Source organism: Podarcis liolepis (assembly GCF_965112155.1).
Source record: "Podarcis liolepis genome assembly, chromosome: 6".
In the NCBI taxonomy this organism is placed as follows: Eukaryota; Metazoa; Chordata; class Lepidosauria; order Squamata; family Lacertidae; genus Podarcis; species Podarcis liolepis.
Genome location: NC_139559.1, coordinates 20,978,277 through 20,992,155, shown reverse-complemented (window position 1 = coordinate 20,992,155; position 13,879 = coordinate 20,978,277). Strand labels below are relative to the sequence as shown.

At 42.6% G+C, this 13,879-nt stretch overlaps 1 protein-coding gene across 1 annotated transcript in view; it reads right to left on the bottom strand.

Moving 5' to 3' along the window:
* PREX1 (phosphatidylinositol-3,4,5-trisphosphate dependent Rac exchange factor 1) overlaps positions 1-13,879 on the bottom strand; it is a 220,618-nt gene that overhangs the window by 47,244 nt on the left and 159,495 nt on the right. The window contains exons 16-17 of the mRNA XM_083507877.1: positions 9,237-9,379; positions 1,012-1,104 (exon numbers count right to left, since the gene is read on the bottom strand). Coding sequence (XP_083364003.1) covers positions 1,012-1,104; positions 9,237-9,379 — 236 coding nt within the window. The remainder of the gene's footprint in view (positions 1-1,011; positions 1,105-9,236; positions 9,380-13,879) is intronic.

The following is a 13,879-nucleotide window of genomic DNA, read 5'->3' as shown; positions in this document are numbered from 1 at the left end:
TAGCATGGCTGGCTTTGAAGGTTTTAGCTCTCCTCTTCCCATTCATTTCCATAATCCAGACCACCGTGCTTTGGCAATGTGCACATAGTCCTCCTGCTCGGTGACTGTGGTGGCAGTGTTTAAAAGACCACATTATCTGCACATGTTTGTTATAAATGTGCATCCTAGCAAAAAAATCACTATCACACAGATGCTCACACACGGCTCTATCTTAGAGGTGTCATTCAAACCACCAATCTATTCCTGCAGCCACTGCTGGTGAGATTTTGAAAGCGGGGAAATTACAAGCTTTATTGACCAAAATGTACTACCCCATAAGTTGTGTTGCACTTTTGCTCTCTCACTTTCTCAACATGGCCCACTGTGTTGGGCTTTCCTTAATTTATTGTCTAGATCACTGGTGTGAAGTCTTGTGTTAAAGGCAGATAAAACTAGTGCTATTATACAGATGATACTAATTTCCAGTTGACATAAATGCTTTTGCCTTGAGGAATCAACGAGCTGTGCCATGGGAGATTGGTGACCAGAATCTCCTGTTGCTGTTGTTTTTCACTTCAAAGCAGCTATGAAGGGCTGTTAATTTGGTCCTGGATAGGGGATGCTTAACCATTTCATCCTATGCTGTTCTCTGGACCTAAATTCCCTACTCCCATCCCAAGTTATTAGCTCTGCAGGAGGAAAAAAGCCATGTGCTTGTTGTTTGATGCTGATCTGAAAACAGCTTCCCTGTGGCTAGCTTCATGTCTTGCAACACAGTATGCCGCTCTGGGCCAGAGGGGAGCCTGTTGCCTTATCACTTAATTAAATTACTCTGAAAGAATGCCATATAAAGGAACTAAATACCTAACAATGCACAAAAGCAGTTTCCTGCAACAGGAATCACAGAAGATCCTCAGTGGCCTTCTAGATGCTACTAAAATGAAATAACCTCCTGTATGTTATTTTTGGGGCACTTCAAAGCACCTCCTAATGCAGAAAAGGCAAATGTTTACAAATGTCAGGAGGTTTCACCTCTGCGTGTGACCCTCGACGAACAGACTTCACCACAATGGCTTTGTTCTTGTCTTCTATGTCGAAGCCATAGTCATCCTCTTCTGGCAAAACCTTGGAAAGGAGGAGAGAGGAAAAAATAACTTTGACAAACCTGTGAGCTGTTTCACCAACCAATGAGTTTGGTCCTCAGTTGTGTAATTGTTGGTTGCTGTTTCAATGGCATGGTTTGCATGTCACATTAAACCATTGTTTAAAACAAACCATGGTTCAGCGTGAACGCACAGCTAGAGGCCCCATGCTACTGTAAAGTTCTCATTGCACTCCACTTCTGCTGGCTTGTCGTGATATCTAAACAGGGTCTCATGGTTTGTTTCCTCAAAACAAATCATAATCAGTAAGCCAAGAACAGACCTTGGACCACTTGTGGTTGGTTTGGAGAAAGCAAACAAACCACGAATCTATGTTTGGATGTCATGACAAACTAAACTCTCGTCTGTTTCCCAGTGATGCAGTAGTGGGGTAGGAACACAGCAAGAACACTTCAGTAGCACCATCACACTGAATGTTTACATTCAACCATTGTTATTTTTAAACTATGGTTTAATGTGACATGTGAACTGAGTTAGTGTCTTCTTTCTTCCTGATCCTTAACATGAATACACACACACACACGAGATCTAACACAGTTGTTCTTGCAACACAACATGTATTGAAATGCAGGATTAATCTATGGGCACCCAGGACTGAGGATCAAACCGATACAACAGTGGCAGATAGGTGCTTCACTGAAACATGGATGTGAATAGGTCTTATTATAATAGCAAAAGCAGCACAAAGGAGAAAGATGTAGAACTTTTTTGCCCTTCCGCCACTTGTCTCCCCTAAGTCCATTGCCTCAAGCACTTTCCTCCAATCCTGGCTCATTTCCAGCATTAGATCACAGAATGGAGAATTGCATCTGGAGCAATTAACCACAGAGAGCCTAAGGCCCAGGAGGGAGAATGGTTAGCATCGCACTCCCCCACAATCTTTTTACAGTTAACACACACAGAGAGAGATGTGCACAGACTTCACATGTGAGCAGGGTGCACACATGAATAACGGTCCTGCCCCATTTAGCTCTGGCCTTCAGTCTTTTGACTTGTAAGCCAACGTGACTGCTAAGCCCAATGCAGCCCACTAGCCATGTATTGTGTCTCACCTGCCTGAGCCTGGAAAAACAAACAGGATGCTCAAAAACCCAGCAGGTTACATTTGGTTTGCCAGATCACACACACAAAAAGCAAACAGTCAGGAAAACTTCTCATAAACATGTTGTCCCACTCTGCCCCTCTTCAGTGTCCAAGTGGGGGGCAATAGTGAAGGTTCATGGATACAATAGCAGGGAGAGGCTTTCTCTCTTTCTCTTCCTCCCTGTCAACCAATCACTGTTGCTAATAGGGTGACAGAGTTACTATGGGCAAGAACCTCCTTTAGACCCTTGAACCTCATCAGGGTATTGGGAAGTATGATGAGGTAACAGGGACAGACGAAGAAGACAAAGGAGTGGGATAATGTTCTCTGCTCTTTTCTGAATCTGAGTGAAAGGAAGGGTAATTTTGTGTTTGGGGATGGAAGGAAATGTGGACTTTGAGAGATGTGGGAGGGTGGTGGAGATGACATTGGGATTCTCCACAATCTCAAATCAAAAATTTGAGCAGAAGGAAAATTTTGGCGCTTTTAAAGCTCTTTTTGATTTTGAGGTATGCTTCAGTCTCCAAATTCCACTTCCAAGCTTGACTAGGAAGAAGTTCACTATCCTCTCTAGTCTCAACATTTCTCATTTATGTATGTTTCAACTTCCAACCAAATCCCCCTTCCCTGCCTGCCCAGCCCCATGTGAGGCTGCTCTTGAAAACTACCTGGAAACTTCCATTTATTCACAATGAGGCAAACTGCATATTTTCATATGGAAAAGGCTCCCAATGTATTTCTGTATATTTTTTAAGGTGTCGCTCTTAACCTTTAAGACTGCAAGCGAAATTGATGGTGAGGATAAGCAGGGCATTTCCAGCAGTGGCCCCCACATTATGAAGCTCTCCATGGAGAGTACTAGTAGTCCAGATCCATAAAAATGTCAGCACAAGTGTTTCTACTCAGCAGTATCTGGGGGGTTGGACTGAATCTTAACCTGAAGTGACTTTATCCATGGTGACTACTCTGCTTCAGTTTTTTGTAAGTTGCTTAGATTTTTTAAATTTTGTGTTAAGCAACTAAGAAGTTATATAAACTGACAAACAAATAATGAAATAATATGTTCTTTGTTATGTGTTTTTGTCTTCTAAATTGCGTAGCAGGATTGGTTGAATTTGATAATAAAATTCTAATAAGAAATAAAATTTAAATTTGAAAATTGCATCAAACCTTTACATGATCTGCTAGGTAATAAACATCACAAGAATGTTGGGTTAGGATTTAGGCAGAGGAGTTTGCTACAATTCCTTTTTGCAGTGCTTAGAAGATACAAAGGTCATTATGTACTTGTGGGTCAGTGCTATTAGCTCACCAGTTTCCTTTTGTTGCAGCAGTTCATTATGGCAGAAGATTAAGGAAACTAAGCCTCCTTCCTGGCAGGAGTTGAAATATACAAGACAACACTACCGCTGGCTCAAAACAAGCAAGACAATGCCGATTCAGGAGCCGGTGAAGTTAAGGGGAGACAGTGAAGAAGAAGAAGAAAAACCCTGCTTACAAAACAACACTGAGCAAGTCTGTTCACTACAAAGAGCTCACCGCTCACTGGTGAAGCACTAGCCTTACAAGTGGCCCAGGTTTCATCTTCCAATACAATCCACCCTTTGTGCCCATAAGTTCTGGAGCCAATTGAAACTGGATGGAGGACTCATCTGCTCCAGCTTTCCATTTTTCATTTGGAGAGGCTACAGGGGGATTGCCTGCCTGCCTGAAAAAAAGCATGCTCACAACAGTGTTTTTTCAAAGCAATGGGATGCGAGAGCTGTAATTAGCTCTACAATTTGACTGGATTCATGTGGGGAAAGCCCCAGGAAACCTTGACCCTTGGGCAAGCTAAACAAAGCAAAGTACTTTCAATACTATGTCTTGGTCATTTACTGTGGCTTAAAATAGTTTCAATGAAAATAACAGTTTAACCTCTCTTCACATTTAAAAATGGAAGTTAAAAGGGAAAAGCAATTCACCACAAGGCCGAGTAACGTTGCTGTTTTTTTATCAGGTCCTCCGCCAAGGCGTAGGGGTGCTGGGAGATGCCTATGCCCTTAAAAAAAAAGTTTTGTTGATTAACCATCAATCTGCTTTTCAGTGATGATATACCCATACATCTGTTAAGGGTCTTCTCCTTACGCACAAACTCTGTGTTACATCGCTGCCAGGTTGTCGGGATACTTTCTAAAGCAGATTTCCCCAGCCTGCCATGTTGGCTGGGACTGAAGGGTGTTGCAATTCAAAACATTCAGAAGGCACCAGGTTGGGGAAGGTTAAGGTAAAGGACTGGGGCATGACGATGAATTCTGCTATGGAGGAAGGGCCCAGGACATTGCCATCCTGCATATTAGTTTGAAGCAGACCAAAATGCCTGGCCTGATCTCCGTTGCAATGTAGTGCCGCTGCTGCAGGGGCTGTTCACTAGCCACCTCCCTTGTGAGATTGACAGCGTAACCTATTCATATCTACTGGGAAGTCAGCCCCACTGACTTAAATGGGACTTGAGCCCAGATGTGATGACGGCCACCAGCACAGATGGCTTTACAAGCAAATTGGGCAGATTCGTGAAGGATAAAGCTCTCAGTGACTACTAGTCATGGTGGCTATATATTGCTGTATGTTGTATGCCTCTTCCTGCAAGCCACCAGAGAGCATGAAACTGAGAGCACTGATGGTGTGCCTGGAAATAAACTTCACCTTCTTATTCTCCATTGCTGCGTCTGTCTGATCCTTATTTTGCACTTTGCCAAAACCACCAACTTTCACGTGCAACAGTGCAAGTGGGCTGAATTAGATGGCCCTTTAGTCTGATGCAGCAGGGCTCCTCCTAAGGTAAGTCTATAACAGGGGTCAGCAAACTTTTTCAGCAGGGAGCCAGTCCACTGTCCCCCAGACCTTGTGGGAGGCCGGACTATATTTTTTTTGTGAGGGGGATGAATGAATTCCTATGCCCCACAAAGAACCCAGAGATGCATTTTAAATAAAAGAACACATTCTACTCATGTAAAAACACGCCGTCCATGGGCCGGATTTAGAAGGCGATTGGGCTGCATTAGTTTGCCTACCCATGGTCTATAGACTGCAGCTTCAGGCACCAGGCCAATGTTGTTGTTGTTACAGTGGAACCTTGGTTCCCAAACAGCTTAGATGCCGAACAAATCAGCTCCCGAACAGCACAAACCCAGAAGTAATTGTTCCGGTTTGCAAACGTTTTTTGGAAGCTGAATGTCGGGCGCGGCTTCTGCGGTTTCTGATTGGCAGCAGGAGCTTCCTGCAGACAATCAGAAGACACCTTGGTTCTCAAACCATTTCAGGAGTCGAATGGACTCCCAGAATGGATAAAGTTCGGGAACCAAGGTTCCACTGTATTTGCCCATGCTTTCCAAAATTAATAATAATTAAGAGTGAGACTCTTTAATACACTCTGTTTCTGAATTATTATTTTTCTATTGTGGTTTTACCTTGCTGTTTTACTTCATGTTTTATGGTGGCTTATTATTACAGTATTTTAATTTAAATGGTAGATCATAAGTGCTTTCAATAAACACACGCATAAAAATAAACAGGGCTACTGGATACTACATAAGTTGCCGTCTCTGTAGAAGATCTATTTGTTTCATGATGAAACTTCCCAGACCAACCCCAGAGTCTTTACATTCCAGTTCTGAAGCCATCATTTATGAACAACAAAAGAGATATCCTAACACTGGTACATTTTTAGTATCTGGAATTAGGCCTAAGATTTAATTTTCCTGAACTATGTAGAGAATTTTGTATGTTTTTCCAGCATTTCATGTTTCATGCCAATGAACAGAAACAATTGCACAAGCAAACGAAATTAAGTATTTGTTTGAAGAGTGTTTGCTTCACACTGGAACAATTTGCCTTTTGGCATCTGCACATGTCACTTGGCAGAAAACATCAGCTGTTCTTTCCAGTGTTAGGTCAAAACAGGGGATAAAAGACAAGGGGGAATAGAGAGGCAGTCGATTTCTCCTTATGCAATTTGGCATCTGTTGCAAAAAAGAAAAACATAGCGCATTTTAAAAGCCACTCGACTGAGACAATCCATCTTGTTTAAAATTCAGAAGGAACGTAGTGATGGATAAAGGTGCAGATGATGTAATTCATCCTTTCCCAACCTGGTACCCTCTAGATGTTTGGACTGCAATTGCCATCAGCCCCAACCAGAACAGCTGTGGAAATCACCACATTGGTGAATGCTCCTGCAAGGCAAGGCAGCATCCCAGCCTAGAAACCAAAGAATTCTAACTGTTCAGGACCCACTGGAGAGGACACACCAGAGTGCACTTTGCCAAGAACCTCTTGAGACGCATAGATGACCTTCAACCTAGATCTGCCACAGAGTATGCAACTCAACAGGGAGCGATCCCTGATGAAATTAGCTCTCTGGTGAAGTACCTACAATATATGACGAGCACGTTTTCAAACATGTTTGCCTGCAAATACCTGTTTGTCACAGTCTACATTCTAGGACACATGCTTAGAATGTCCTAGGTGCACACCTGAAAAGGTAATGTGTGAGGTGGCACAAAATGGGACTTGTGACCCGTTTGCAAAAAAAGCCTGGCTAAAAATAATTGGTCAATAATTCCTCCGAATTGCTTATTTGAACAGGACTTTTTGTTTGTTATTTAATTCTTTTAATCTGCCCTGAATTGCAGATGGAAAGGCACAGTTAAAGCCTTTCAAATTGTTGTTGTTGTTGTTGTTTTATTAACTGCCCTGAACTTCAGTTCGCTGGAAAGGCAAAAGAAAACTCTTTTAATAGGAACAACAATATTTCCCCTTATATTTGACTACCAAAGATCATTTAAAGAACCTGCAGTTAACTGGCAAAACAGAGCATCAGCTGAAAAGGTTCATGCTTGTGAAACTCTTGTTCCATTTGAAATCCCCAAGAGTCCCTGCTTCACTGCAGACCTTGAAGTAGGCCCTAAAAATCCATTTGTTTACAAAAGCCTTCTCTTAAATGATGATTATATTCTGTTGCAGTATATGTGTTTTAATTGCATTCTTAGTGTTTTATGGTTTTAATTACATATACCATGCATGGGTTTGGCTTTAAAAAGCAGCCAATGAATATTTCTAAACATATATAAATAAATCAGATCTGTAGACAATACATAGCAAATGAGAAATATGTCTATTTTTTTCAAATTGGGAGGAAAGGGTGGGTGGCCATTGCAGAACTGTTCTTTTAACAACCTCCTGGTATTAAGGGACTCGGCAGTAAGTAGTATGATACAGTGCACAGACTGCAAGTTTGAAAATTCATTTTCTCTCTTTGCTAGCTGCAATCAGCTGTGTGGCTGGAGGGGCAGAGGCAAGGAAGAAGTGGGGAAAGAAACAACACTGCGGATATGCATGTCTGCTGCAATAAGAAAAATACAGAGCAGCAGCGTAAGGGCAGCTGAAGCCATCCACTGGGATACACTTATTCTCCTTAATGGACCTCTGGATCCTTTCCCATGCTTTTTCCAGGCACTCTTTACTGCTCTTCCATTTTGCTATTATCCGCAAAGAGTGTGGCACAGGCTCTGGCCCACTGTCAGGAAATAAGCTTGTTTAGACAGAAAAAGAAAAGGGTAATCAAGACTTTTAAAATGATCCATTCAAAAGTGCAACAGAATGGAGCAAGAGCTTATAGAATCAGAATAACAGACCTGAGATACATAGAAATACAGATGCGAATAGAAAACAAGTGGAAAGGAAGTCAGTGCTTTGTGCACACATGGTTAAGAAGCAATAGCACACAATCAACATCAGTTCTGTAAGTGAAAATGCCCTCACATTGTGTTCCAAAATACAGTGGTACCTCTACTTAAGTTCACCTCAGGTTACGTATCCTTCAGGCAGTGGCACCTCCAGTTGTGAATTCCTCATGATCCAACCAGAGCTCCAGAACGGATCCCATTCACAACTGGAGGTACCACTGTAATCTCTTCTTACTTGTTTTCACTTGAAACTGGTTTAAGAGACATTAACGACCCAATCCCACAGAGCTGCTCGTGGATCTATTTATCAGTTTTCAGTATTCCACGACACTCTCTAGAATGACCAAAACACATAAGTTTGGATGGAGTAATGAATAGATTTGATTCTCACTGTATGAAGTCAAGGGGGTTAGGGAGTCTAACCAGTCCAGATATGTTCCTGAGCACAGCCCTGGGGACCCACTATCCATGCATAAGGCCACTGCTTGGAGAAGGAGAGAACCTTCTCCCAAAGTAACTTGCACTGGCGGTGCTGTTCCATTCAGTGTGTTGTCTGCAAAGGGATACCAATTAATGAGTCATTAAACATGTGGAAAGGGAGCTTGTTCATGGGGAAAGCCTAAATGGATTGAGTGGGTCACATGCAGGCACCCCTTGCAGAAAGCATGGATATCAAGGGTCAGAGGCAGATGCACATACAGTGTTGGGACAGGACCAGCAGCACTCTTCCTTGTTCACGTGATAGCCAATTCACAGATTACATAAGATCAGACAAACAACATGTTAACATTGCAGGGAGAGGAAACTGCAATATATCTCTTGGCAAAGACATGCTTCTTCCCCCAAGAGCTTCACAATCTACAATCTAGACATACAGTGGTGCCCCGCAAGACGAATGCCTCGCAAGACGAAAAACTCGCTAGACAAAAGGGTTTTGTGGTTTTTGAGCTGCTTCGCAAGACGAATTTCCCTATGGGCTTGCTTCGCAAGACGAAAACGTCTTGCAAGTTTGTTTCCTTTTTCTTAACACCGTTAATACAGTTGTGACATAACTTCGAGGAGCAACTCATAGAACGCGGTGTGGTAGCCTTTTTTGAGGTTTTTGGTGATTTTTGAAGCTTTTCCAAAACTTTTCCGACACCGTGCTTTGCAAGACGAAAAATTCGCTAGACGAAAAAACTCGCGGAACGAATTAATTTCGTCTTGCGAGGCACCACTGTACACACACAGTCATAATGATGGGCTTTAAAAAAAGAAGTAAGTGTATCAGAAGCTCTTCCTTACCAACAAGCTTTTAGCTAAGATGTTTTCAATCAGCTTGAAGTCATTTCGCAATGGCTTGCTCTTGGAACTTGTACCTTCCATCTCCTCATCGGCATGAAAGCGGAAATACTGAGACTCGTCTTTGAATTCGCTCTTCTCCAGAACTTGAAACCAAAAAGTGGAAAGCGGGTAGATATGTCAGTAAATGCCAAGCACAACAGGAATATAAAAGCAACATTGCCATTTAAAACAACAACAACAACAATGACAAACAGGTCACCAACATCAACAGACAATCATATATTCTTTGTTCTTACAGCTATTGAACCCACTAGTCTGATCCTCCCAATGCATGAAGTTACATGGTAGGATTCTATATATCCACTTTTCTCTTGCAACATAGATGGAATTGTTTTTGGTTTAAAGGTGACATGTTGCAACTCATTTTGAAGTACATAGCTTTTTTTTTTTTTGTCTCATCAATGGGAACTTTCTGAAAGGGCAATAAATAGGGTGCTTTTTAAAAAGAAAAATCACTGTAAAAAAATCACACCTTGCTTTGCATATGAAAAAGGCAAACATGATTACCAGATGGATGCTAAAGAGCCATGACCCCTTCCCTCTGAATCACATCTCTCTACTCTTAACACCTCCATAGAGTTCTCTGATAGCGCTTTCCCTATCCTGCTAGTCCCAGTAGGACAAACATGCTCTCCTCTGCAGTAGGTCTGACACACTGTCCCTGCAGACGGGCATGAGTCTAGGCTGTGTGTAGCTGACACAGAATTTGAAATATCCAAGGGAGGACACGAAACAACGGCTGCTTTTCATCCATGTCTTGGAAGAACTCCAGTTAGTAAACATAGGTCCATTGTGAGGTTTCCAAAGGCCAGCCAACTCCATAGAAAGATAAGAGAATGGCCATAGAACTACATTAACTTCTCAGCTGTGTCTCTTCTCCTTCAGCAGTGTTTTGTTTTTGGTTTAACTATTTTCTTGGCTGGAATTCATTGAACCAGAGAGGTCATGTCCTAATATACTCCTTCATCTTCTGGGGCCATGCCACAGGTTGCAGCTATAACAGCTGATGTGTGGAAGAAGTATAATAGAAATCTGTAGACGGCTTAAGTCAGTTGACCCATAACCTGCTAGACTTTGGCCACCATCTGTGGTTGATACTGCACCACACTTGGACCAGTGTGATCAGCAGAGTATGCACAGGTCCAGCAGAACTTCAGTTTTCTTGCTTTCCAGTAGTCAGTTCCCAATCTATTCTCAGTTGAGAAAACTCCTTTCCCACTCAGTTCAGACCCTCCAAGTGTCCCTATTTTACAGGGACTTACAGAAGTTGTCCCAGTTTCTGATTTAATCCTGGAATGTCCCTATTTTCATTGGAGAAATGTTGGAGGATATGGAACTATGCGACTTCCGAGCTGAGATAAGTAACTATACAACCTTTAGAAGACATCTGAAGGCAGCCCTGTACAGTGGTACCGCTGTTTACGAACTTAATTCGTTCTGGAGGTCCGTTCTTAACCTGAAACTGTTCTTAACCTGAGGTACCACTTTAGTTAATGGGGCCTCCGGCTGCCAGCACGCAATTTCTGTTCTCATCCTGAGGTAAAGTTCTTAACCCGAGGTACTACTTCCAGGTTAGGGGAGTCTGTAACCTGAAGTGTTTGTAACCCGAGGTACCACTGTATAGGGAAGTTTTTTAATGTTCAATGCTTTATTGTGTTTTTATATATGTCAGAAGCTGCCCAAAGTGGCTGCAGCAACCCAGTTAGATGGGCAGGGTATGAATAATAACGTTGTTGTTGTTGTTGAAGAGGACATCCCTATTTTCATTAGAGAAATGTTGGAGGGTATGTCAGTTCCGTTCAAAGTATAAAGTGGTTATAGTCTTATGTAAAGGACAAGCATGAACACCCTAGCTACATTAATTTCAAGAGATGTTGGTACATCATGAACTAATCTATTATAATAAAGTTCTTCTGGTCTTGGGAGTAAACCTTATAAGGATACAAGTATACAGAGAGATCCACTAGTACTTTATCTTGCTAGCTCACCATACTATATTGAACCCATACAGCATGTAACCTTCAGGTTCTCTGCTGATCCCTTGCACTGAGCAGAAAACCTCTTCTCAGTGAATACCTGACACTCCTGCCAATGATGCAGAATGCAGCCTTGCCTTTGCGCATACACACATTCCTTAGAAAAAGGGAGGATGGGTGAGTCATGCTCCAGACATTTAGCCTTGGACTGGTTCTAAGCCACTCAATGCAGTTGATGTGCTAACTCTAAGCAGAATCCAGGCATGGGGTCTGGGCTGCTCCAAACTACACCAACATGGCTGTACATGCACCCTGATAGAAGCACAGAATCTTACAAGTTGGAAGGGACCCAAGGGTTAGCTCCTACAATGCAGGAATCTCAGCTAAAGCATCCATGACAGATGGCCACCCAACCTCTGCTTAAAAACCTCCAAGGTAGGAGAGTCCACAACCTCTCGCGGGAGTCTGTGCCGAACAGCTCTTACTGTCAGAAAGTTTTTTCCCCAAATGCTTAGTCAGAATCTCCTTTCTTGTAACTTGAAGCCACTGCCTTGAGTCCTACCCTCCAGATCAGGAGGAAACCCCCATACACCACAAGCTGCTCTCTGTTTTCTTCCCTTAATTTTGTTCGTCCTGAACAAAAGCACTATATATGAACACACCCTGTGGTCACCTCTCCATTGCTGTGACATTTGGTCTAACTGAACAAAAAAGAGAGTAGAAGGAAAGTGCATGCTTGTGAGTGTAGACAGTTCTTAGTTCAATACCTAGAATACAGGCCTGGCGCAAGAATGCAGCTGCCAGCCTTTGTTGAGGGCCCAACCTGGAGCCAGTCCTGCCAGAATCTCAATGTAAATGATCTTAGGCAGGACTGATGGAAAGTGCCCCTACCTAAGACCATGGAGGGTAACTGCAGGTTAGCAGGGACAAAAAGGAACCAGTGGTCTAATAGTATGCAATAACATCATATATAATGAACTCCACCCACTACTGATGTAGGAAAACTAAATCTCAGCTAATACCTGCTTATCTTCTTACTAAAACATACATACTGCAAGCCATGTAGAGTTTTAGTCACAAAGACACAAACACACCCTTGATTCAAAGAGAACATTTGGAAGAGTAAAAATGATTAAGTTTTCACACATGGAGGTTCAAATTGTGGGGTTTGCCTTTTTAGAAATAGCTTTCTTTTTATAGCTCTCAAATGGATGTCTGGGGCCACTTCAGTGTCTAAAATACAATAGCAGGGGTGGGAACAGAAAAAGAAGAGGGAAATGAATGACATTAATCAAAAGCCGCCTGACAATGGGCTCAGGGTCTGAGAGCTGCACCATGAACAAAGGAAAGGTGTAGGGAAATGGCTGGATGTGGGGAGATCAGTTTTCATTTGGGGGCAGATCTTCACTGCTGAATGGGAAGCAATCAGGACATAGGGCATTGCTTGCAAATTGCATTTGTGTGTGTGTGTGTGTGAGAGAGAGAGAGGGGGGGGGGCAGAGGCCTATTCGGTCTAATTTGCTCCCTTACGTGCTTGAAGAGAAATGTTTTATCAGTTGCTTGGAATGGACTGGAGGAGCACTGTTATGCCCCAGCACAGACAGATGATCTGGTCAAAATCTCCCTCAGACTTTACAGAAGAGGCAAAGACAGAATAAGTGAAGTCTGAGGTAAATTTTCTATAAATTATTATTGAAACAAACTGAACAATAAAAATAAGTTCTCTACCTTGATTTAACACACACACCCCAACCCTCAGAGACTTCAACCAAATGAATTGGAAGGTTTTACTTCCTGCTTTTACCCCCTAACAGTGGGTAGGGGGTATCACAGAAGGTGGGGATAAGCAAGGCAAAGAGACCACATAAATTCACTCGCGTCCCCCAAGAGGGCTTTTTTTATGAGGAACTCCCTACCCCCCCAAAAAAATGTGATTTTGAAAAGTAAGAATTTGTCTTTTAAATAATAACTATATTTTTATTTAATTGTTATATTTCTATTTTATTTTTGGATCTGACTGCTTCTGTGGGCCCCCTGCTGTGATGTCACGATCCCCAATCCACCCAAAATGTGTCCTTATTTTTTTTAATTGAATGTGGCCATATTTACACTTTAGCCACACCCACTTCCCCACTTTGTGACTCCCTCTTTGCCATGCAGCCCCTCAGAGCGTTTCGCTCTAGCCTACAAGAAGAGCCATGGCCCAACTCCTGGCAGGTCTATCACCGTCATCAGTCAACCAAAGTTATTTGCAGGCTATTTTCAGGACACACTTTCCTGTGGCACAACTGTCCTTTGCTTATGCACAGTGATCGGCGGGGTGGTGGTAGAGGCCCTTCCCTTGGTCTCTTGCAGCTGCATAATCTTCTGCATGAAGCAGAAGATACCCTACAGGTTTGTGTACACCTTTTAGTTTTAATGCAGATGGCAAAATGGTTTGACTGTTAAAGGCTTTTGGCTCTCCTTCCATCTTGCAGGCCCGGTTCGGTGGCTGTTTCGTACTCTGCACTGGTGGCAACATTATGCAGCAGAAGGTTCTGCTACATTTCCTGGTTAATGAGACAATGTGAGGTCCCTGTTAATTGGCTAGTAGAAGGGGATATTGAT